The 25,622-nt window shown below is 36.0% G+C and overlaps 5 protein-coding genes across 7 annotated transcripts; 3 read left to right on the top strand and 2 right to left on the bottom strand.

Moving 5' to 3' along the window:
- The first annotated feature begins 4,974 nt into the window (after positions 1 to 4,974).
- On the top strand, positions 4,975 to 8,190 carry LOC18592233 (ABSCISIC ACID-INSENSITIVE 5-like protein 3). Its single transcript, XM_018125637.2, has 3 exons — positions 4,975 to 6,410; positions 6,525 to 6,596; positions 7,937 to 8,190. Exons 1-3 carry the CDS (start codon positions 5,619 to 5,621, stop codon positions 8,015 to 8,017), a joined length of 945 nt encoding a protein of 314 aa, XP_017981126.1. The 5' UTR covers positions 4,975 to 5,618; the 3' UTR covers positions 8,018 to 8,190.
- A 1,488-nt stretch (positions 8,191 to 9,678) lies between these two features.
- LOC18592232 (uncharacterized) lies at positions 9,679 to 11,731 on the top strand. Of its 2 annotated transcripts, none has more exons than XM_007018836.3 (3): positions 9,679 to 10,080; positions 10,298 to 10,455; positions 11,106 to 11,731. In XM_007018836.3, the coding sequence occupies exons 2-3, from the start codon at positions 10,327 to 10,329 to the stop codon at positions 11,568 to 11,570; spliced, it is 594 nt and encodes a 197-aa protein (XP_007018898.2). In that variant the 5' UTR covers positions 9,679 to 10,080; positions 10,298 to 10,326; the 3' UTR covers positions 11,571 to 11,731. The 2 variants fall into 2 exon arrangements, with proteins under 2 accessions (XP_007018898.2, XP_007018897.2); XM_007018835.3 differs by having other exon boundaries at positions 9,681 to 10,080; positions 11,100 to 11,731.
- A 229-nt stretch (positions 11,732 to 11,960) lies between these two features.
- LOC18592231 (uncharacterized) lies at positions 11,961 to 17,457 on the bottom strand. Its single transcript, XM_007018833.3, has 13 exons — positions 17,066 to 17,457; positions 16,888 to 16,975; positions 16,708 to 16,807; positions 16,545 to 16,618; positions 16,380 to 16,451; positions 16,162 to 16,239; positions 15,711 to 15,835; positions 15,438 to 15,510; positions 14,652 to 14,713; positions 14,190 to 14,570; positions 13,194 to 13,296; positions 12,592 to 12,801; positions 11,961 to 12,304 (listed from the first exon to the last, which is right to left on the bottom strand). The coding sequence occupies exons 1-12, from the start codon at positions 17,146 to 17,148 to the stop codon at positions 12,601 to 12,603; spliced, it is 1,440 nt and encodes a 479-aa protein (XP_007018895.2). The 5' UTR covers positions 17,149 to 17,457; the 3' UTR covers positions 11,961 to 12,304; positions 12,592 to 12,600.
- A 718-nt stretch (positions 17,458 to 18,175) lies between these two features.
- LOC18592230 (uncharacterized protein At4g37920) lies at positions 18,176 to 22,467 on the bottom strand. 2 transcript variants are annotated; one of them, XM_007018832.3, is made up of 6 exons: positions 22,211 to 22,467; positions 21,394 to 21,791; positions 20,795 to 20,963; positions 19,937 to 20,181; positions 19,151 to 19,338; positions 18,176 to 18,746 (listed from the first exon to the last, which is right to left on the bottom strand). In XM_007018832.3, the coding sequence occupies exons 1-6, from the start codon at positions 22,365 to 22,367 to the stop codon at positions 18,704 to 18,706; spliced, it is 1,200 nt and encodes a 399-aa protein (XP_007018894.2). In that variant the 5' UTR covers positions 22,368 to 22,467; the 3' UTR covers positions 18,176 to 18,703. The 2 variants fall into 2 exon arrangements, with proteins under 2 accessions (XP_007018894.2, XP_007018893.2); XM_007018831.3 differs by having other exon boundaries at positions 18,176 to 18,754; positions 22,211 to 22,465.
- A 116-nt stretch (positions 22,468 to 22,583) lies between these two features.
- On the top strand, positions 22,584 to 24,991 carry LOC18592229 (Pentatricopeptide repeat (PPR) superfamily protein). Its single transcript, XM_007018830.3, has one exon. The coding sequence runs from the start codon at positions 22,700 to 22,702 to the stop codon at positions 24,560 to 24,562; it is 1,863 nt and encodes a 620-aa protein (XP_007018892.2). The 5' UTR covers positions 22,584 to 22,699; the 3' UTR covers positions 24,563 to 24,991.
- Positions 24,992 to 25,622: the final 631 nt, after the last annotated feature.

Raw genomic sequence — 25,622 nt, 5'->3', positions numbered from 1 at the left:
GTTTAATTTAATTAATTTTTCAAGTGTGAAATTGTTATAAATAACAAAACGTCCAAAGTGATTGCTTCTTTTTTAACTCTTAGGTGGCGCAGGAGATGTTCGAGCCCCGACGCGTCTAAAGCGAGAGAGAGAGAGAGAGAGGGAGAGAGAGGTGGCCGTGCACGTCTACATTTGCTTCTTTATATTCTTTTGAAGAGCTCAGTAGGTACCCCTTTGGGGTTTTCTTTGAGTTAGAAAGTGTGGTTGGGTTTGATGGGAATTTCATGCCTATTTTTTTTAAAGAAAATCGTTAACATTAATCTATTGTTTTGTTCAAATCAGGATCTAATCTTTTGAGTTTTATTCATTGATTAATGACAAAATAAAAAATAATAATAATAAAATGATGATGATAATTGGAACGAATTATAATAAATTAGAACTGTGTAGAAATTCATTTCACATATTAGGAAACGCCAAAGAAAAAGAAACAACATGGGTATAATGTATAGGTAAAAAATTGGGCAGTCTTATCGAAGGATATAAAGTTAGATAGGATTGTAATCCAAAACGAGAACTAGGGCAGGCAAGGGTCAATCACCAAAGGCACAATAATTTTGGAGATAAAAAAGAGCTCATTCTTGTTTTGGTTTTTGTTGGAGAAGGCTACCCCATCATCAAAATTATCTCTGATCAATAACTAGCAATTTTGCACATAAATCCGCCATCGCTGTCACTCTTTTATTCTCTCACTTTTAACACAACTTGACCCACATTAATACGTTGCAAACATGCATTACTTATCCCCAAATGGCCAGGTATAGTTGATTTAATGCCAAATTGCAAGCCTTTTCCTTCGCCTCTTCCTGCTCCAAGGGGCCGGACAATGAAAAGGACTGCCATCCGTGCCTGTAGATGTAGAAAAGAGCTGCAAGAAAAGTGAAAATCCCCATCTTTCCATTAACAGAAAGCAACTAAAGGGTTTTCCAGCCCACGCCAAAGCTGTAGCAAAAGCGGGAAACCTCGTCTGAATTGCATTTGCATTTCGTGTAAAGTTCTTGATGTTGAAACTTGCAAGTCTGAGTAGGTCATATGCACTCTTTCATCAGTTTTTTTTTTTTTTTTTATCCATATGAAGATATATGTGATCTTACTCTTCTTTCCAGTCATCTTTTGGGTTGTTTAAGGTTTTACTTTTAACCATTTCCTGTCCTATAGTTATTATAGATAGGACACAGATGTCCGTTGTGAATCACAAATCAAACATGTAATTTGACACCATGAAATCACTTGGCTTAAAAGTTTTAACCAGTAGAGGTAATAAGTCAAGATAAGTATCCATATGTTTACTTGTTATGAAAGCTATATTTGAAGCCTTAATTAGTTGAAATTGTGATTAAAATCATCATGCTTGCATATATTGGATCTTTTTTTTTTTTTTTTTTGAAATATGGAATGTTTGTCATGGAGCAGTTGGTTTTTGAAGTATATTCTAGTTTAGATTCTGCTGTGGAGATACCAAACTCAAGTGAAAGAAAGGTATTAATGCTGTGTCAACTCGCACAAGGGCATAATAAACTAAGAAAAACAAAGAAAATAACATTGCCAAGTGGCCATGCATGACGCTGGGTATTTGGCTATTTCTAATGCATGCTTTTTGTACATGATTGCCACTAGGCAGATGAGCACTGAGATGTGGGATATGTGGGCTTTTTTAATTAGTTATAAAAAAAATCTCAACATCATTATTATTAATAATTAAAATTACTACTAATCAAAGCACCTTTTGAATAAAATGAGTTCCTGGTGTACTTTGCCTTCTCTTTTTATTAAGCTAAGATTATGGAGAGAGGGAGAGGGAGAGGGAGAGGGAGAGAGAGAATCTGTGTCCACAGAGAGCTAAAGACATCCACCATTGAAAATTAGGTCATGCGGAAGTGACTTCACTTTTTCTTTTATGCTTTGAGGTGGGAAGTTTTTGGATTCTTTCTCTCCTTTTTCCTGTGAGCTAATGGGCAATGGCAACTCCCTTTCCTTGCTACCTCCCATTACTCATGGAATATTCTAAGTGGTCTTTTAATATCATTGCTTACCAAACATAAGATAACTTTAAAAAAAATTGGTGAAAATGAATCTCCTTTTCGGAGCAATTTGACAAATAAAGGCATTTTGGGCTAATCTGGACAAGTTTCTGCCCCATCACTTGTTAAAAGGGTAAATAAATAAATAAACAAACATTTACATGTATATGTATATATTCTAAAGGCAAAAAATCTTCACAAAGTACACCCATAGTGTACCAAACCACTGGCATGCTAGCTAGAGGATTCTTTGAATCGATTTTATTCCCAAGTGGCAATAACAAAATCATTATCAGGGAGAGGAACGATAATAAATAAACGACAAAATTACTTAACACCAAGGAAGGGATGGAAAAGAAGAACATATGAACCAACAATCCCTTTGTCACCATCTTCCAAAGCCACCTTATGTTTGTACCTTTTCTTTCCACCTATTTATGACAATCACAAAATATTACTGTTCTTTTTCACCTTATATTCATCTTCAATTACACTTTATTAATTCATTTCATTTATTTAAAAAAAATATTCGAATCTGTTTTTTTTGCAGACAAAACATATTTCTCATTGAATCAAATGTTTAAGTGCAATCCTGCAATTGTAGTCTACTCTTTAAACACGTCAAATCCTTAAATTAAAAACATTTTAAAAACAACCAACGAATTATTAAATGCAAAATAATTTTTGTTTATGTTTTCTATTAAAAAAGGAAAAATCATAGTGTATATATGTATATATATGAATTAAAGGTGCACAACTTTGCTGTCACAAAGCAATGGGTTTGTGGAACATTTTGATGTAATTGGATATTGGGTGATGAGACCACAGGATCGAAAAATTCTCCACTAGACGTCTCTTCTTTTGTTTTTTTAATAAAATGAAATGTTTTCAACCTTTTTAAAATCTCATCACCTCATAATTAATTTATTTTTCCAGCTCTAATTATGCCTGGAATTGCGTTTTGGAAATGAGCTCCAAGGAGAGAGGTACGTAGCTAGCTAGCTAGCTAGCTAGCTACCAATTATACATATGCAAGTCTCACTTTTCAGCAGAACAAATGAAACAATTTCAAAGGAAATTCTCTTCAAAGAGCTTGGCAATCACTCTTTCTTCTCCATTCAACAAAAAGTTTTGCATACATAGACTTCTGTTTGTCAACAATGGAACCTCGGATATGCTTGTTATGCTGCCATCTTCTGTCTTGTACGACTGTTAGGTAGAATGGCATCCTTTGTATGGCTGTTTCTTTTATGTTTTAATGCTCTGCTCCAAAAGCTTGTCTTTTTACAAGAACTGCGTCTTACAGTTCCCCTTTGTAATTGCTCTTCCTAGCATTGATTAATAATACTCCCTTGCCATTCAAAAAAAAAAAAAAGAAAAGAAAAGCATTACAAACAACTAATTAACCTTGTAATGAAAGTTATGTTCATAATGAACACAAAATAACCAAAAAAAGATAGGTGAACCTTTGGTTTTATTCTCCTGTTTGATGGGAAAAAAGTACAGAATATAAGTGGCTGTACAAATATCTAAAGTTCCACACAAGGTATCAAGTATAAAGAAAGCTATATATGCTGCAATATGACACAATCCAAGGCATAGAGAAAGTAATCAATAATTATGTTTGGTTTGATTCTTCTGCATTGGGTTTTTATATTTTTATGTTATTTTTTTAATTTCAATATTCGTTTTTCATGTGTCCTTCATGTCTCCATGAATACTATTCTATGTCTATGCTACATTTGGTGGCTTGAAAACAAGGAAAGATTTGAAGCCACTGGAATTGCTTTTTCCTATCATTTTTCTTTCCCTCAGGTGGCGTGGCCTAAAAGTCTAGAAAGTGCATGCAATTGGAAAAGTGGCAAAGCCACTTAGATTCCCCATGGGGGGTATCCCAGAATTGGAAAAGGATTCTTGAGTTTGAAACGTAACCATTAACAATAAACACTCAAAGAGTGGGGAATATTCTCTCACGTGCCAACGCAGAATGGTGGCTCTGCATTTGCTGCTTAGAGGGCTAATAATAATCAATAAAAATGAAGGGTTTTCTAGTACTCAGGATTTGTCAATTGTCACCTTGTTATAGGGCAGCCCTCGAGCATTGGTGTAGTAAAAGTCCCACCAAATTTTATTTTATTTCTTCAGGATTCGTCAAACTGAAATGTCACTCTCTCATTCGATCGGTCCTTGGCAAATTTGAAAGGGCGTCATTCGATTGTAGTGTCAACCTTTCAGTTCTGTCAATCTTGGTTAGATTTCCTTTGGCCACAATCCAAAAAGTCTAGGGGAGCACCTGTCCATCAAAGGGTTTTTTTAGTGTCAAATGCCCTCTACTTTTGTCCACAACGCCTGCTTTGTAAGAACGCATGGGGGCACTCACTTCTGTTCCAAAATTTTGGGACCAGATTGGCATTTAGGGGATGTATGTATAACTTTTGTCATTCTCTCCCTTTACTCCCCATTTTCACTTCTTTAATAAAAGTCGAGAAATATATTTCTCTTTCGTTTCGTAAATCATAAGATCGTTTTATTCGTTTAACAAGACTCGAATCTATCACTTATAATTTATTAGATATAAATCATTCCATTCGCTTCTAGGGCATGCTCCCTTATCTTTTTGTCTGAATTTAAGCTTTATCATTTTATGTTTTCTAGTGGACATATTGTCCGTTGTCTTGAATCCAGAAATACAAACAAAACCCGAGATTTAATCTTGAACTGGGCTTGGCTGGTGACAACAAGGTCTAAACGAATCTTAACTCTCGAGTTAGTCTGGAAGAAGTGGGCTTGGGCCCAGGAACAAATGGAGGGGTATAATCGTCATTAAGGTGAAGCCAAACTTCATGCCCCGGGCAAGATGTCAATAGCGGATTGGCTCTCCAGTACATGAGAAAGATCCTCCACCGCCAAGAACTTCCAGAAATAACTACCTTAACGGTCAAATCAGTTGTTGGTTTCATTTCCCCCTCTGAAAATTGGAACAGCACCCACCCACACAAAGAGAGTTTGATGAAATAAAATGAGCTTGGTAGTTTGATACTACTTGGTTGGGTCTTGATTATTTTTTGGGAGTCTCATCTCTATAGATATCCCACCAAATTAGCAAGGAAAATAGGTCTGGCTGTTTAGATGAGTAATCTTTTCTCATTCTCTCTCTCTCACGCCCGCACTCTAAAAATAGGATTCTCCTCAACAAATCCACATCTGCCAGATCGTTTCCAACGCCTTCTTCGATCTTTCTGGCGGTTCAGATATTACTTCTCAACAGCCATCTACTCTCACCATTTTCTTCACAAACCCTGTATTTTCTTTCCTTTTTTTGGGTGGTTATATGTCACTGTTTTTCTTTACTTGAAACTGTATTTAAATTCCTTCCAGTCCAATATTTTCCTTTAAGTGATAGTGTGTGATTAGTCAACTTAGCTGGGATCTGGATATTGGATCATTAAGATTATACTGCTCGATGGTTTGAACTGTTATTGATCTAGAGACAAAAAAAAGAGTTGTTTTTTCCTTGGAAATGTTGATTACATTGTGATTTTATTGATTGATTGGTGAATGGGAGATAGATTTATGATGTCTCCAGATAGAGCTCGGGGGCAACGATTTCCGCCTCTGGCTAGACAGAGTTCTCTATATAACCTCACTTTTGATGAGGTGCAAAGCCAGCTGGGGAACATAGGCAAGCCTTTGAATGCTATGAATTTGGATGAGTTGCTGAAAAGTGTGATAGCTGTTGAAGGACAGTTGGTGCAAAACCCTTCTTCTTCGTCATCGTCTGCTTCTTTCGTTCTTGGGAATTTCAATTTGAACGGAACATTGCGTAAGAAAACGGTCGATGAGGTTTGGAAGGAAATTGTTGATCATGGCAACGTCAATGCAATGGATAACCAATTTGTTCAACAGCAATTGACGCTTGGAGAAACAACGCTTGAGGATTTTCTTGTTCGCGCCGGTGTTATTAACACTGCCAGTCAAAATGGTGTCCTTGATCCACAACAATTTATGGCAATTGATCCAATGGCTGTAGTTTCACAACAGGCTGATTGGCTGCAGTTCCAAATGGCTACCGTTCAGCAGCAGCAACAACAACAAATGACAATGATGGATTCAAATTTTAATGTTCCAGACTCATCAGTTTATGAAGGCCAAGTTGTAGACGTTGGGTACCCGAAGAACCAACTGGCTATGACAATGCTGACTGCGATGTCAGCAACATCTCAGGATTCTCAGGCGACTACTGCGAGGAAGCGCAGATGTTCAGATGTGATGGAGAAAACTATTGAGAGAAGACAGAAGAGGATGATCAAGAACCGTGAGTCAGCAGCAAGGTCGAGGGCAAGGAAGCAGGTTGATATACGCGAAATCTCTTATGAATTCTTCGTTTCAGAGATGTAGAAGAGTGAAAAATAAAGTGAATATATGTAGCCCAAATAATACTTATCTGTTTGTTTGGTATCATAGGCTTATACCAATCAATTGGAGGTTGAAGTAGATCAATTGAGGAAAATGAACAGCTGGCTCAAAAGGCAGAAGGTACCTTACTCGAATCTTTTTTGTGAAGAAAGTATATGCTTCAAGCATTTCTTTCAAGTTAGTGTTTAATTAAGCATCTTAATCACAGTTTGCAATGCGGTTATGACTCTTATGAAAGCAAATCGAGGCACCTATTGTCTTGGTTTATCATTGCATACCGTGTGCATTATCTTCACTGTCTTAGTACTGTTTTGCCCGTACAATGCTTTTAGCAAGCTTGCTATCATAGGATCATGAACAATGTTCTTGGCTTGGATAGTGGTATAAGCATATGGCCATAGCTCGATTTTACAGTTTTAGAGTAGAGAATTTCTGTCTAACTTTGTTCGTTGTCTTCCTGATTTACGAAGTAATGAAACAGATTATGTTAACCATTGATGAATTTAACAAAAATCTAAGAGATAATAAGGTATGTCTTGTTCTGGGAACAATTTTATGTTCACCCTCAGATTTGTTCTTAAAATATGGGGTTTATTAATTTATGTTCTCAGGATTTTCAAAGAATTGTTCTCCCTTAGAGCTTTGAGAATATGCAGCAAAGTTTGCATGACTTCAAGGCCTTGTCCAGTGTCAACTCTTTTCACCTATTACAAGTTTGAAATCAAGGGAATTTAGCCCATTTCATACCCTACTAGCCACTAACTTTTTAAAGCCTTGTTCTTGAAGACAAGGTCATAGAGATTCCCCCACAAAAATTTGGCACAATATTAAGAATTTCGCATGTACCAAGAAAAAAAAAAAAAACTGAATGGGCATAGAATAATATTTGTTGATGGAATAAAAATTAATGGGTTCATATTACTTACTGGCTATCAGTTCAATTCTGATTAGCTATGCCTATGCAGTCAACCAATTCATGAGAAACTGACAGCTCTTTTAGGTTGATGGGATGGCCAGGAAACTTATGAACATAGGTTACTCCAGGGGCTGGTGTTTCTTTTAATTTCTGTTGGTATATTGTTTCACAGCAGAAAATCAAAAGTTATTTGCACAGATGCCAGACATAGATTTCGTTCCAACATGTTAGGAGTAGCTAGCTAAAAGAGCTTGGCTATAGACTTCAATTAACTTGTTTGAGATAGAAATGAAGGCTCTTCCTGAAGGGAAGATTTAGAGTAGCCTTAGCCAATCATATCTCCATATGTTAGTAGCGGAGCATATAACAGACTTGTGTGTTGTTGTTGTTTTTGAGGTAATCTCTTAAAAAGCTGTGAAAAATATGCAAGTGAAGGTATGTACTTAGTTTTGGAAGTAAAAGATTTACAGTTTTTAGCATCTATAGAAAGGTGGGAAAGATTAAACAGTCAGAACCACTCGTTTAATTGTACTTGTTTGAACAGGAAGTGAATATGCTTTTGTCCTCGAATACAAATGCTCAGCCCAAGTACCAGCTGCGGCGTACCAGTTCAGCTTCATTTTAGCAAAATTTTGTCCATCCTTGGCCAATTTCTGGTCATCATAAGCTTATTCTATTTATTCATTATTCTTTTAGATTGACATAGAAATTAATTTTTTTTTTAGATTGCATTAATGTGAGCTTTCCTTTTCTTGAATTTACCCTACACATTCAATGTTGGACATATTGACTCATATCCTTTTTGGTCCAATAAGGTTGAATATTACAATTAATTGGTTAAATTAGACTGCTCCTGGCATGCAAACAGCATTTACCAGAATTTAAAAGAGAAAAAAAAATACTGTAAAAATGGATCAATCATTTATGTTTTTCTTCTAGTTTATACTCTCATACCTCTCAATTAATCTCACCATAATAATTTGTCCATATGTACCATTCAAGTATAATTCAATCACCCCAAATTTCCAGTGGCATATCCTGTACAGAATATGCCAAAAATATATTTGTATGAATATCCATCATTTTTGTTGTGATCATGGTATCGTCCCAAATTTGATATAGTAATTAATTAATTGTTATAAATATATATGACATCTGTTTTCAGAGTTAAGGTCCAAATTTTATACTTGTTTCTTTCCCTTATCATCTGTTCCATTTTACTAATTAAAAACAAAACTATCAAAACTTTTTTTGGCCAAAAGTGTCTGTGCACTAATAGATATATATATATATATATATATATATATATTGGAACAAAGGATGTACTAATTAACCTAACCAAACATCTTCTCCCAGAGGTCCATGGCACTCAAAATGATTATTGAAACAGTTTTCTTCTGACCCCAAAATGGGCATTCATTATCATTACACTTCTTTTCATCAGTTTTGTTTGCAAAATCATGAACTGTCAAATTTCTCTATACGGCTTAGATGGACCCTCCCACACTGTACAGCATGATGTACTCCCTTTTATACAGGAAATATGGAACCAAAAAGTTAGCAGAATATGTTGTAAGGCGTGGAGCAATCTCATTTGAATAGAACGTACGACCAGGAATCCAAGCTTGGGGTGAGGGGGTGGGTCCGAGGAAGAATAATATCGTCAGCCAATGAGTCTTTGGAACAAATGCCAATGGCATTTCTACTTCATGTATGCGTAGCTGAGCTCCTTTTTTTTTTTTTTTTAATATGCTTTGCTTTAATTTCTCATCTCTTCAAAAAAGGAAAAGAGAAGAGATCAAAGAGGGAATTAAGAACTAACTTTCTCTAATCTAATTACATTTCACCACGTTCACTCTATTTCTTATTTGCATGCTGTACTAGATATTTTCTTTTCCCTCCTTAACTAAAGAAAAAAAAAGAATTAGGTGTAGAAATATATATACCAATCATATAGTATGATCTTAGGGTATTAATTTAATCTAATTAAAGGGTATTTAATTTGAAGAAGTAGTGTTTAAGTCACATGATAAATTTAAACGGATGAAATACCAAACTTAGCTGTTAATTGAACTTGAATATTCTCAATATGACAAAGGTCTGAAAAAATAAAAAAAAAATAAAAGTATTTATCATTTCAAAAATAAAGGGAAGTATAAGAATAAAGGGAGAAAGAGGAGGAATGACCAACCAAACGTGCAGTTATATCGAATCCTATTCCCAAGCAACCAAATAATAAAATAAACTAACAAAGACTTCATTTCTTTAAGTCTTTTTTCTTTTTTTTGGCTCTGCTCTTACTTTCTCTCTCTACTCTTACTTCAAATTTCCACTGTACCTTGCCCCGTGTGTTTGTCTACCCTAACATTGACTCAAAGCTTTCACGTAAAAAAGAAAAAAGAAGAAACCCTTCTCTCCTTCCTTCTCCACATGATCATTATCAAACGGCTGGCATTGAAACAAAAGTCCAATCAGAACCTTGTTAACGTTGTAGCATAAAGCAGCCTTAGATCTATATCGTCCCCCGTTCTTTTCAAAGTACCCTTTGCCATGTCTTTCTCTTTAGAAACTTCGCAATTCCTTTTCTTTTCTTGCACGACTGCACCCCCACTCTGAATTTTCTCTCGTTTTTTCTTACATTTTCCTCACCTTCCCCGGAAAATTTCCAAAACACCCAGAGTTTTTCAGGTAAGCTTTTTTTTCTGCTCCTTTTTTGTCGTTTTCTTTTAACTAACGTTAACTGTTTCCGGCGAGACATGCATATATGTATATCCCCATGTCTTCTCTATTTTAGTAGTTTTGTTCTTCCTTTTTGGAACAAAACTGCGTAGATCTGACGGTTGAGATAACGGTTTATCAGATCTAACGGTCAATTGATTGATTTACTGTCGCTGTCCCTACGCAGGGGGTTTCTTTTTTCTGTGTGCCGTACAAATGGAGACTAAAAAAGGTAACATCGAGTTGATGTTCAACCAGGGTTTGCTAACGTCCGCATGGGGAACGCTGCTTACGCTACTCGCCTCCTTGGTTACGCTTCAAGCTGGGCAGCTTCTTTCACCACGAGTAAGTTTGCGAATCTTAATTCCTGAAAAAATCAACGTTATGTTTAAGTGTCTGTAATTTACATTGGATTTTTTTTTGGGTAAGTACTAGGTTTTTTTTTTTTAGCATGCTAACTTGCGCTGTTGTTGGTGAAGTGTACACGTTCGGAACTGAAATAGAAACATAGATTCGGTTTATGTAAGTTCTGTTGAGTTCCGTGAGTGTGATTCTTTGCGGGCCCACCATTGATTATCTTATCTTATTTTTTAATGTGACAAAATTTATTCTCATGTCAAAACCGATATCTTTTAACTATTACTTTATTTGTGTAAAGAAAATATTTCTTTTTCTTAAAAATATTTTCTTAAAAAAAAAGAAAAAAAAATCCTTTTCATGTATGCATATATATTTTATTCATCGTGGACCACGTTCAACCCTGCATATAATATGAATATATATGTAATAGTCTAACGTTAAAATCCGGAAGAAAATCTTTGCATGTTTGATTAGCCCAGTAAGCCTTGGATCAAAGGCCCATCCCATGTTAGTCATCAAGAAAGAAGCCCAAAAAAACCCAATAAACAAGGATCATCGTTTGTTTTGGACCGCTTCGCTTTCCATTGTGTCGGTTTAATGTAACTGCTAAGATTAAATTGATTTAATAGTTTCAGGATCTTATTGAGCTGTTGATAGCAACCCAAGGAAAAAACCGAGAAAGTTATTTGGGTGGACGTGAATGTGAACCGGTTGATGCTGAGGGAGATGGAGATGAAGACAATGATGATGGTGGGTATGGAGAAGGTGAAGAAGAGGACCCTTCCGATGAAGAGGGAGGAGGAGCTGATCATGGGAACAGTCCCAATGACGCAAATGGCGACTCCAAGAAGGGAACTGAAGGAGGGGCAAACGGTGCTGGAGAAGAGAATGGAGAAGAGGAAGAAGAGGAAAATGGCAATGATGACGACCGGAATGAGGATGATGATGATGCCCCGGAGGATGATGAGAATGATGATGAAGACAATGAAGGTGGCGACGAGGAGGAGAAAGAAATTGTAGAAGATGAAGAGCCCGAAGATGAAGAAGAGGCAGAGGATGAAGAAGAGCCTGTTCAGCCACCAAAGAAGAGGAAGAAGTAGTTATACACTTTTGAGACCTGCTTCTTTTTGTTGCTTCAATAATGCAAACTGAGTTCTTTAACCACAGTTTTATTTCATGTAGCTTAAGCTTTAACTATTGAGGGACAACAATTGATGACTTCAATTTTCGTTCATATATGCATGTTTAGACAACTTTGAAATTTCATGTTTAATTGGCATTGAAGCCAATCACAATATTATACTTTATGATTAGGACTTTATAGCTAGAAACTGATAGAACACATAACTTTCTTATTTAATTTTATAAGCACTATTACGTCATATATTTTATCCGAGAACGGACCCTAGAACTGGCTGAGGAGATTAAAGTTTCTCTTTCTCCTCTAGAATTCCAATAAATATCACTACACTAACAATAATAATATTAAATTTGAAAAGATAAATTAATAATTATATTTAAATTAAATACAGAAATCGAAGCAACACCGTGTTGTATCTGAGCAGAGGGAAAGAAATTTAACTGGAAAAGCAAAGCTAACCTGTAATATAAATATCAATGTAATTTTTGTTGAATAATTTTTTTCTACTATTTCTTTTTCCATGGAAAATAGGAAAAAGAAGATCTCAATTTACCTATAATTATATCTACAAATCACTGCCTGACATAATCTCTAGCTATTTACATTTAACACAAGGCCACGCATTAAACATATTGTAAATGCCAATCCTACCCCCCAGCATTTGTTTTGGTAAGCATATCCTCTTCCTTGAACCTATCAATTAAACACACAGAAGAAAATCATCTGTTAAGAGAAAAACCAACAATCAATTATTGAGATGACCAAACAAATTATCCTTTTCTACATCACATTTGGTAGATATGATCTCTTCTATAAGAATGGCCTCTGCAATGTTAATGCTTAACACCACGGTTTTGTTTGGTTTAAAGCTGTGTTTCTTCAGATTTCATGATGAAAGAAAATCATTGGCCTGAGATACATACTGCTAACATATCATAACTCAAGACTTTACTAGATTGCATATGCAATGTGTCACTTACAAGCACCGGTCATCTCTTTGTGGCATCAATAAACATGGCTCGAGTCCAATGCTCAACATCCTCTGTTTGTGACGGTGGAGGGGGAAATGTTGGATGCTCCACAAGATCCCATTCTTCAATAAGGCTTTCGTTCTTCCCAATATCAGGCATCTCAGTGGCAAAAAGAAAACTGGCAGCTGAACTTGGAAGGTTATGATCAGAGAGGTTTTTCTGCAAGGTCAACGTAAAACAAAATCATAATTGTTTATTCAAATCATCAAGCTTCCAAGATACAGTCCAAAACCAATCTCATCAATCGTGGTTATTACAATCTCTGTAAAAGTGGAGATAACAATTGGAAAAGCATATAAATTCACTACCAAAGCTAGAATAAAAATCAAGAAATGATCCAACCATGCAAATGCCTTTCAATTGAATGGCAACAGCTGAGTTGTAGAATATATTTTAGTCATATTTTTCCAAAACTTCTACCTCCCCAATGATAACAGCAACAAAAGATAAAAAGACAGAAAAGTAGATAGAATAGAATGTACAATGGTGAGAAGTCAACAAGCTAAAATCTCAAAAGGTTCAGTTGAACAAAGTCAAAGGCAATTTTATACCGTCAAAGGCAGCATGTGTGCACTCTCCAATAACATGCTTGATGACATGGCAGAATTGACATTCCATACAGATTTGTTAAGTTGTTGAGCTTGCTTACTTGACCTGAAAATCCAAAAGATAAGCACAATGAACAACTATGAAATCCAAAATATATACATACATGCCACAGGTGAACGTGTACAAAGAGAGCAGCAAATATAAAATAAACAACAGTTGTTCTCATACTCATCATGCCAACATATTTGTACGATAGATTCATCACCAGCCAGAAACTAGGATTTTATAGAACTGAGTATCAAATCAGTTCAAGCTCAGCTCCCTCCACGGTACAAGAGACTCAAAACAGTTTGTCTTTGAAGGCTTATCAAGACAATTTCTACTTTGACAAGACCAAACAAATAACAATTGGTGAAATGCTAATTTAAATTAGCTGTGAGTAGGTTTGATAAATGAAAGAGCTAAAAATCAAATGAAATTCAGTTTTACCAAAATTAGAAGGGGAAAAAAATAATTCATATCCTACCCAAGAGATGCCTTTCAGACCATTTATAATCAATATGTTGGTGATCTGTTTACTTGAAGCAAGTTAGAAGTGGGGAATATGGTGCATCCTAAAATCAAAGGGTTACTAATCAACTGATAAAGACATTGGAAAAGAAGCACAGTAATTTTGTTTCAGTATGTATGGTGACATTCAAACTCTTCCTACAAGATATCTGACTGTCTTCTCATTCGAGAAATTCAAATGGCTCATTCATGAATCCAACTCCTGAGACTTCCAAATTTAGCTATAAATTTCTCAAAGTCTACTTTGTAAAGGAAGACCAATTTAGAACATAAAGAACCATCTGAAAATAACTATACAAATATTTTTCCCCCTTAAGTCTTATTGAAGAGCACCTAAAACCAGTTGTTTTTGTAGTTCAAAATTTTCCGACTAGTACAACTTAAATGATGATTCAGTTCATAGATCAGAAATAGAAGGCAGGATATACCTTGAACAAGCCATTTTCAAGGAAAAAACAGATCGCACTTCCTTGGTTGAAGATAGAGTGGCCAGTAATTTAGAAAATGCTTCAAAGGTAGATGCCTCAGTAGGAACATCTAAACAGAGTGAGTTATAGCAGAAAGCTGTTATGCATGCAACACTTTTCTTCAGAAGAGATATCCCTATCTGCAAGTCCTTATGTGTTTCAACAGTGTGAGAAGAGGCAGAAGAATAATTGAAGCTATTACTTCCAGATGAATCCAGGCGGGGCCTTCTCTCGGATTCCATTGAAGCGACACCAAAATTACTAGAGCTTCTATCTGTCCATGAATTATCCCCACTAGTAGAGCAATAATTTTGGCGCGGTATAAAAAGTGGATATTCATTGCTGCAAAACACAAACCCATATTCAGTCCCATAAGAGAAAAGCCTTGGTCAGCCATGTTAATTAACATTTCTAGTTAGACACCTTCGAGAAGAAGGGCGTGCATTCCAATAAGAATCTCGTTGCCATATCCGTGAGCAAGACCCCTGAGATAAAACTATAATATGATGAGCATAACAATAATAGATATCTTGCATGCAATCAATTTGCTTGTTTATCGTTATTGAAACCAACATCCTTCTATGGGAAACAGCAGAACTTGAAAAGGGGAAATATCTCCAAAACATCGTTGCTAGTAGACATTTTGCACCACCAGAAGCAAACAATGGAAAACTAACATATTTAAAGAAATAATCACCAGCACAAAAACATAAAGAACATTTGAAGGAAGAACAACCGTCATAATGCTTTTCAGCATAAAAAAGTCACGAAATTTGAATTCTTTGAAATTCATTCTGGAAAGCAGAAGGTTGTTGAAAATGAAATGCAAATAATTTTGTACTGTAATCAATAAATTTTAAAGATGCAAGTCATCCTAATCGAAATGAAAAGATATTTTTGAGTAGACCTTGCAAAATGAACTACATTTCAAACATTAACAAAAAAAAAAAAAAAAACTCTTAGAAATGCTTAATAAAATGCATAAAAAGAACGATCTATTCTTTTACCAACACCGTCTTAAAGAATGGTAATTTTGTTTAGTAATTATTCATTACGATTTGCATTTTTAGACCTCTTGAAGATTACCCATGGGAAATGCAAATGACTAGAAAACTCAAAAACTCAAAAGATTCAAAGAAATCCAAAACAAAAATTTTCAAGATATTTTTTAGAAATAGCATACAGGTGTAATCAATTCTTCGTTCTTACCGCAAAACCTGAGTTATGAAGTACAGGAGCAGCCAAGTTATGAACAACAAGATTAAGAAGTTGCACCATGTATCTGTATTCAAATCATATGGATTATCAAAGTGTCAGAAAATAAAAACTCATAGTACTAAATAACTTAGATAATGATTAACATTTAAAACATAGGGAAGGCCAAAGGAAGTATCCCAATGTTATATTACCCAATGAGGTGAAAATAATTATAGCAGGGGTATTGTGGTCTTATAGCCTTATAAAAATAAGCAAAAACATTACCCTAATGAGGCAGCAAGCTGCTCGGATGGAACAGAGTGTGGATCAAGCCCTCTTGGTAAGCCAACATTGCAAATCAGATCATACTGACCACAAGATCCATCTCTTCCCTCACCATCTAAATTTACCTGTGAAAATTGAACCCATTTAGCTTACTTAAAAGCAACATGATTTAAACTAGGAGGCTTAGTGCCTCAAATAGGAAAGGGGAAGGGCAGGGGAACTAGGCATATAAGCTTTTTGGGCTAAATATCCTCATCGTAACCACATTAGCTACGTTGTTAACTGAAGGTAAAAGCAAAATATCACTCTAGGTTTTCAGTTAAATTTCCGTAACTTACATAATCAATTAAGATCATCAAGAAATGGTTGTTAACTAAAAGAAGCATATCAAGCACACTTAATAGTCACCAGTCACTATATGGGATCAAAACAAATTTTTCATAGCACATACCCGGCGTTGGGGAAACAATTTGCATATTTGTTTTATGACCACAGACTGCTTGTGAAGACGCTCTGAGGTAATTGCCATCTGCAACTCAGGAAATGCATTAAGTCACAACTTTTAGATAAATAAAGACATTCTAATAGACTAGAAAAACCAAGAACCCAACACAAACATAAATCTAAATTCTCAAAAATAACAAAACATCAATAACAGGCAGTTCTTACAAGCCCCAAACTCTGTGTGCAGATAAGGTTGGGATAGAACTTCTCGAGCTTTTCTACGCGATTCTTTTCCAACTGCAAAGAGAAAAATATAATGCCTATAGTTATCGTTCATACAACTTAAAAACCAGATTCTCATGAAGAAACAAAATGAGACAAAGTTAGTACCATGCCACGAGCGGATTCAAGCACTCCATACTTAACCTTTAAGTCGTAAGACACTCTCTCAATCTTAGCCTTCCCTATAAATAAAGCATCATTTAAAATAAGTCTAATTACAACTAACATGAATAGAAATTATGAATAATAACTAAGGAGAAAGCATCAAAACCTTGAGCTAATTGTTCTTTACTGCGACGAAGCTTCTCTTTCAAGTCAGTTAGCTTCTCGTTTTGAAGAATTTTCCAATTGAGTTGATCATCAGCTTTCCTCTAATAATAACACAAATAATAATTAAACAAAACTCGAAAAAGGAATTAAAAAAAGTTTAATTAAGTGAAAGAAATGGAACCTTTGCAGCAAGCACTTCGTCTAATTTTGAGTATAAAAAATCACGACGGCTTTTCAAAGATTTCAACAAAGAATTATACTCATTTAATCTGCAAAGAAGAGTTCATCAAAACAACAAAAAAGTTAACAGCTCAAAAGGCAAATTCAATGAAGTTTATACCGAAGATTTCTTTTTCTACCTGTAATTGACGCAAACGGCGCAAATAGAAGCGCGATTTGAATTGTCGCAAATAGCGCAGTTGCTGGCTTTTTTGGACATCATCTAAATTAAAACCGTCGTCTTCATCAAAAGATCCGAAAATCGAAATCCCTAAAAAGAGTTAAAATGAAAACGAAAAGTAGTGTTGGATTGACAACAAAACATAATAATGCGAATCAAGGCGGAAAGATTTCCCTTTTCCTTTTTCTTTGTCTCGAAGGGAAAAGCGTAGCAGAGGTTGAGCTGAGATAGGAAAGGACGGTGTATGATGAGTCACCACCGGAGACGTATCATGCTGGAGAAGAGTCCAACTCGAACACGACGCCGTTTAACTTTCACGTGTTACCGTGTATATTGGTTTACGTATAGCTGCTTCATTCCAGTGAAAAAAAAAAACCTGATAACAATATATAAATTGCTGATGTAATTTGATTTTATTTAATTATATATTTTTTATTGTTGAGATTTAGTAATTGGCATATGGACACGGGCGAAATAAGTAAAAGAGACTGATAGAATGTAAAATTAGGCTTTTTTGTTTTGTTCTTTTGCAAATTGAAGAGAGTGAATTTAAATTTAAAACTTATGAAATGAATAAAAAATAATTATATTCGATGGTATCATTTATTCCCCTCTTTTTTTAAAAAAAAATTAAGAACACAAATAAACAATATAAAACATCTCATCATTTCCTTTGCTCTTAAATTATCTTGTTTAGTTAATAATTTTATTATTTATTTTATAATTTTTTTTATAAAAACAACGTGATTATAGGTCAGGTGTCTCGACTTCATCAATTTCTTAGAACAAGTCCTTTCTTGGCCTTCGATAAGCTTGTTCTTTCTGAACAAAATCTATCTGCTATTGCAAAAACGCATGATGTGCTTCTTCTATGGTGACTAAAGGAGGTACATGTTAGATTCTTTTGCTTGTCTAAATGGGTGCATATGCAATAAGGAAGCCACCTCGCAGCTGTGCGATGATGCCCAGAAATGGCAAATTACTAATGCATAAAAAATATGAAGAAATATCCTAAATTAAAAACACTCTTTGCAGTGGACAGAGGTATTGGAAAATGAGAGAGAGAGACTACTCAGTACGCAATATATCATGTAATGAATAAGATGATTACTGTAATTCATACAAAAACTGATTAACAAGTTATACTATAAATTGTGATTAAAATTTCTAGGACTACAACATGATCAACATCAGCAGGAGAACATTCACACCTCTAAGATGTTTGAAGGTTCACATCTCAGACTATACTTCCTTTTGCAAAAATTTGTGGGGAAGTAACACTGGATTAAAGCTTTGAGGTACAAGCACAGTCGCTGCTCAAGCCATGAACCATGTGGTCTCATAGATTCCATCTTGCAGAAAAGCAAACCATGAAACTAGAGTTGCCACTCATATTCAGATTCGCAAGAGCAAGTCAGACTCAAAGATTGTCATCTCTGAACCAAGAAGCATATGTAGAGCTATTGACAAGTATGACTTAGCTCCATGTCACATGAAGTTTCTTTCCACGACCTTTATCAACTCCTCCAGCTTTTCAATTATCTTTGGATTCATCAAATCTCTAGCTTCCCTTAGGAGAGTGCCTTCCTGGCTGAAATTATACGCATCCACCACGGCTCTCATCAAGGTATGGAGCTTCTCTGGAGTCCTAACATTTCATCACAAAAAGTTAAACAAGGCACCAAAATTAGCCTAAAGAAAAGAATAAAACAAATTTAAAAGATACTTTTAAGTCCACTGTTGAGCTTCTGTCCATAGTCTGTTTAGGTAAATGATAAGAAATCCAGGCAACCAATTCTTTTCTTTTTCTTTGGGATAACTACTAACCCAACCCATCATGTTCAGCTGAATCTTTGTGCATCACTCTCCACCATATATACCCTTGGAAAGTGCAATCTCAAGGACTTTCACAAGGTGGAAAGTATAAACAGCAGAGCCTGAAACCCTAGCTTTGGAAGATAAAGGACTTTCACAATGCAATGCAAAGCCTAATTCACAGATGTACTAGATTTTGACAAAAATTAATTCAGAGCAATAGACTTACGTGTAAAGGTTGTCCACATCCTTCCCTTCAAGTTCTTCTCCTGGTGTAAATGCATCATTTAGGGCACACAATCGCTCCTCAGGATCCTCAATTTCAAGTAGATACTTCACAATCCTAATCTCTTTTGGCAGGAGTCTCTGTAGATTACCTCTTGCAGTCATATACAAGTGGTACAATATGTCTTTTACCTGCAATTCATAAAATAAGTTTGTAAGATATTTCAAAGCAGCATCCTACTCCTGGTAATTAATCATAACATTCATTTTTTAAAACAATTGGCTGCTGGTGCTTAAATGAGCCTATCCTGTTGAATCTATAAGAAATTCTAGAACTGCCAGAATTCATCAATAATTTTCTATACCATCATTTTTACAGAACAGAACATAGAAAAGAAAATGAATAGTAACAGGCAAAGGTCATAATTCAGGCAGCCAAGTACATCAATTCGTTTCTCATGACTGACCATTTTGTTACACCGCTTAGAATTTCTAATTTCTTCCACATTTTATCAAAATATAATCCTTTTTCCCTTTCTCTTCATCTAACATCTCTTCTCTATCTCCCAATTCTTTCAACCAGATGAGGAATTCAAATTTTTGGTCCATTGGAGAATTTTCTTCCCCTAATCTGATGAATTGCTCAAATAATTCATAAGATCATCCCTAAGGTTCTTCAGGGTGCAGTCTCCCCTGAGTCAAAAAACTAGAACTACATCTAGCTGATCCATAATATGATTATGCAGAGCAGAAGGAGGGCCTTTTCCCCCCTGAAGTCAGAAACAGTTACCTCATCTTTTGTCATGTTAGATTCCTTGGCAGCTGACCAAGCTTTTGTGATCATTAGCATCAATGCTGAATCAAGTTGATTTTTCGCAGCCAAACTATCTATCTTCTGACAAGCAACATCTAGAGAAGGAGAATTGATAATATCTTGGAATTTCAACTCTGCTGCATTAATTGCTTCAATGCTTTCAGTTGCAGTATCATAAGCTTGTACAGCAGCCAAGCATGTATTCCCAAGCTTTGCCAGAGCTGCCATATAGAAACAAATAAATAAAAGGAATGTTTTCATCAATCTCTGCACAGCATAAAATAATAAGTATATGAAATAAATGTTCTAATCACAGGCCAAGGTGAATTTTTTTCCACATTGAATTTAGGTAAAGTAATGGCCTATTAAGGCCTTGCCCTCCAACAAATGCATCAGCTAGGTATATAAAATCCAAGATCAAGGTGGATTTTGGCTTCGAGGTTGAGTTTTTTTTACCCTTGTTCAGTTCAATGGTGCCAACCCATATTGCACTGGAAACCAGAAACTCAACTCATTTGTGGCCTTCAGAAAGTGATGATCCTGGATTTATTGTGTCTGACTATTGAGAAGGGGGTGTGATTCTGTAGTTATCCAGTGGCCAATTTTAGCAAAGAGAAGGCTTGGACTTGCTAGCATTACAAATTAGCACTTTCTTTGTTGGAGAAATGAAAGAGAAGCAAACATAGCTAAAAGAGTTTCAATTTATAAATATACAACCTAACACATTTGTTAATGTTGTCAGGCATATAATAGAACATGGTACACACTAAAAGTTTATATTACAAACTAGTAATATAGCATTGATAAAAATATCATTCTTTCATCCTGCCTTACCATTTTGCTCTGTTGGATTGTCATAATATGATTCTGCTACAGTGTGAAGATGCACAAAGAATTCTTTTGTAAAATCTTTACGACGTCTAGCAACAATTTCGCTAACCTCTGATGGTGCACCCTTAACCACTTCAAGAAGTTCATTGTGTCGTTGCACATCTTCATCGATCTAATAACAGAAACTCAAACTGAATCACTACGACATCAGCATGAACTTAAAAACAAGAGCAGGATGCATCAGACATGCCTCAATTATTTAAATATCGCCAAGCAATTTATCTCAATAAGATGAACACTGCCATCCAAAGGATATAAGGAATTTGCATTCCCAGGAATCTCCACTGCACATGGATCAGCTCAGCATGTGCACATCATACAAGGAGGCAGCTTACTCTCCCTTTCTCTCTCTCTCAAAATCCAAGAGTAGGGAGAGTGTCAGAGCAGAAATTTTCTCAAAGACATTTAAATACAAATAATCAATTCATAATACAGAATAAAGAACTCTCCAGATTCAATATCCCACATAAAAATCCTGAATAAAAGAACATACAGAAAACTGATACCGCTGTCAAAAGATCATTATAAATTACATGACCCACCTCTTTCAATTTCCTTCCAAGTCGGAGAAGCTTATGCTTCATCCCAGGATCAGCCTCACCATCAGCTCGATCCTGACAACGTTTAAAGAAATGAGGCCTGATGCTGCTCCATTCCTTACTGAAAGCAAGTAATCTTCTCCAATCCGTCGGTGTGGGCTTGTCAACCATGAAAACTTCAATTAACTTGTCACAAACTCTGATCATTTTACTGTTATCCAAGCCCTCAACACTACCTTTTTCATCCTCATTGACGTCATCATTAATAGGTGAGGAATCAAAAGAATCCAGACCTGCAACCTGCTCTCCATCACAATCATTTGGCACTGCAGTTTTATCACCAACAACTGCAGCAAGAGGCCGCCGCAGCCTCACCTGATTAACAACCAATGCAGGACAACCTGCCATTTCATGACAGTTATCTGTTAGACAAATGGCCTAAGAATAATATATACATCTTTTCAAGAACTAAAGAAGTTCCTAACAAAGAAGCTTTCCCAAACCATCATGCTAACCAAAGTTCCCAATTCTTTTTTATCGGCAACGTTAATAACTACAGGACTTTAAAAAAATGGTAAAAATTCAAGAAACCAAAACATACCCAATAAGCACCAAAGAAAATAAATGTGACCCAACAAAAAAAACATTGAGCAAATCATCATAGAATACTTCAGCAGTTACTTATTATTATTATACTAAACTCCTGGTTTAACCCAATTCATATAAGCAGGACAACCGAGAAAGAGAGATGAAACAGCAAAGAAAGCACTAGGTTAATAACCTGCCGTTGCAAATTATAAGTTACAAAAGAGTATCTTACTTGAGAACTTCGAAGACAAACAACGAATCCGAGATGAATTTGAATTTTTAGTGGAGGAAAGCGAAGCAGAAGAAGACCCATAACTTGTAGCTTTAGAAGATTTTAATCTCACCGGCAACCAACAACAAGCTTGACGACTTGCACTAGCCAACTCCATGGAAAAAGATTAAAATTTTAATTTTATTAATTAATAACAGGAAGAAATTATCAAAGTTCTGGCAGGGTTTTAGAGTTCCAATTTAAGGTTTTAGACTCGGCCAAAAAAATAAAAAACGCTGATATTTTAACAAGGTTGCAACTGGCAAGCTCTCATTTTAGTTAGCTAAAACGACGTCGTCATTAGATGGCTTAGTGGTAAAATGGTCTTTTTCGGTTTACAGCCGAACGATGAATCGGCTTTTTGAAAGCCCCGGAATAAACAAGAGCTAAGAAGCTCGGAAACTGGCGTTGTTTTTTCGCGGGAAATTTTGAAGAGAGCAAAGCTAGCCAATGCTTTCGTTAGCGGTAACTTTACCGCAAGTTACACTCTTTCAACAACCTTCCAATTCCACCATTCAAAAGCCATCATTTCGTTGTTCAAATTCCAAAACCCAGTCCAAAACAACAAACACCAAAAATCCACCCCAGTTTTCTTGCTTTTCTTCTACGGATTCATGTTTTTTACCCGAATTCGATCATTCGATCTCTGTTTCAGCTTCCCATGAAGACCCAGATGCCGGTTTTATGGATATAACCCCGCCGTCGGTTAGTCGAAGCGTCGACTCTGACGACCTGGCAGCTTTGCTTCAATCTTGTTATAATGTAAGGCAAGCTAGGAGAGTCCACGCGGTTGTGTTGAAGCGTTTAAAGAACCCGGGGACCTATGTTGAGAATAATTTGATTAGTGTATATTCAAGATTTGGGAAGTTAATGGAAGCTCGAAAGGTGTTTGATAAAATGGCTGAAAGAAATGTTGTTAGTTGGACGGCGATGATAAATGGCTACTCGAAGTTGGGTTTTGATGATGAAGCTTTGAGGTTGTTTGCGGATTCGATCTCGAGTGGGGTACGAGGGAATGGGAAGATGTTTGTTTGTTTGATGAATTTGTGTAGTAGAAGGATGGATTTTGAGTTAGGGAGACGAATCCATGGGTGTATTCTGAAAGGGAATTGGAGGAATTTGATTGTGGATAGTGCTGTTGTTAATTTTTATGCGCAATGTGGGGAGTTGTCAAAGGCTTTTCGTGTGTTTTGTTGGATGGGAAAGAAGGATGTGGTTTGTTGGACAACTATAATAACTGCTTGCGCTCAACAAGGCAATGGAAAGGAGGCTTTTTCCATGTTTTCGAGAATGCTAAGTGAGGGTTTTTGGCCTAATGAGTTCACAGTCTGCAGTGTTTTGAAGGCTTGTGGAGAGGAAAAGGCATTGAAATCTGGGAGACAATTACATGGTGCCATAATCAAAAAGATCTTCAAGAATGATGTTTTTGTAGGGACTTCTCTTGTGGATATGTATGCAAAATGTGGGGAGATTTCTGATGCTAGGATTGTGTTTAATGGAATGGGGAGTAGAAATACAGTTACATGGACTGCCATTATAGCAGGGTATGCAAGGAAGGGGCTTGGTGAGGATGCCATTAGTCTTTTTCGAGTAATGAAGAGACGAAATATAATTGCTAATAACTTGACCATAGTAAGCGTACTCAGGGCTTGTGGTTCAGTTGGGTATTTACTTATGGGCAGGGAAGTCCATGCACAAATAGTAAAAATATCTATCCAAACGAATATATACATAGGAAGCACTCTAGTATGGTTCTACTGTAAATGTGGGGAGTACAATATTGCCTCCAAAGTCCTCCAACAGATGCCACTTAGGGATGTTGTCTCATGGACTGCCATGATTTCTGGCTGTGCAAGCCTAGGCCATGAGGCTGAGGCTCTTGATTTTTTGAAGGAAATGATGGAAGAAGGTGTAGAACCCAATTCTTTTACCTATTCGTCAGCTTTGAAAGCTTGTGCTAAGCTTGAAGCTGTTTCCCAAGGGAAGTTAATTCATTCCTTTGCAAATAAAACTCCTGCCTTATCTAATGTGTTTGTGGGTAGTGCTTTAATCCATATGTATGCCAAATGCGGTTTTGTATCAGAGGCTTTTCAAGTTTTTGACAGCATGCCAGAACGGAATTTGGTTTCTTGGAAGGCTATGATCATTGGTTATGCAAGGAATGGACTATGTCGAGAAGCTTTGCAGCTCATGTATCGGATGGAAGCAGAAGGTTTTGAGGTGGATGACTACATCCTCACAACAGTACTCAGTGCATGTGGAGATATTGAGTGGGATGAAGAGCCTTCCGCAGAATTATTACCGGCGACCTAATTGGCCTAGTGAGCAGTTTAGGTGTAAACTTGTTTATGAAGGCATGGAGTTGCGTTGCACTTGTCAAAATTATAACTAGTAATGCATGGTATATATAGGATGGACAAGGAAAAAACAAACCGCTCAAAAGAATGTTATTGGGTTAAGCCATGGCCTGTCCCTCTTGTATGAAGAAAGTTATGCTGGAAGAATTGCAGTAAGAAAAATGGAATTATTGGCACCAGTGTTGTTTCTTGATCATGCTGATTGCTGAACAGTGAATATCACTCCAGCAACTAGAACATATATGTAGGCATGCATGTAGTCCTTTGTAAACATGATGTAAATCTACATTCATACTCACAACTTGAAAAGATGATGTAAAGTTCGTAAATTTCGTCCTCTCCTTGTACATTATTAACCAATTCAATTCATTTTGTCTCACATGAATTTAGAATTTTCCCACTTGATAATTTATGAGGTATGAGTAAACATCAGGTGTCCTTTCTCCTTAGACGAAGGAGAGGGTTCTTAGAACATTAATGCATTCAAGGACCATGTGTTAGGAGCTTGCCTTTCATCTAATCTTCACATGGAGTGTCCGAGAAACTGATACGTACCTTTCATGTAGCCATTGCACTCAAAAGATATTTTCACGTGCTTGAGATACCTACAACCTTGAGGGCAAACGATTTTTACCTTCATTATGGTAACCCAATCCCTTGTATAACACAAAGAAGGAGTATTAATAAGCAAAACAAATTCATAAAATGTGTCATTATCTTTGAAAACTTCCACAACATGAAAGCATTAAAATATCCAAAAAACCCCCAAAATCATGAAGTTTTTGCTATAGTTTCAACAAGTCGTGTTGAATAAATTTCTTCCCTTTTGAACCTTATAAAGGTTTATTTCAAACACCATACAAACTAAAAACAAGCAAAGTCATTTCTAATTTAAGATTATAACAACTTTATCATTTGTCTGCGTTATGGTATTAAAATAGCTAATTCCTCACAGTACATTATATTTTTATGTAAATCTTATGAGCCTCCACCTAATAGAAATTAGGCAGATCTAC

This window comes from Theobroma cacao, chromosome 8 (assembly GCF_053813885.1).
Source record: "Theobroma cacao isolate CCN51 chromosome 8, ASM5381388v1, whole genome shotgun sequence".
NCBI classification, from domain to species: Eukaryota; Viridiplantae; Streptophyta; class Magnoliopsida; order Malvales; family Malvaceae; genus Theobroma; species Theobroma cacao.
This window is presented reverse-complemented; position numbering and strand designations above follow the sequence as displayed.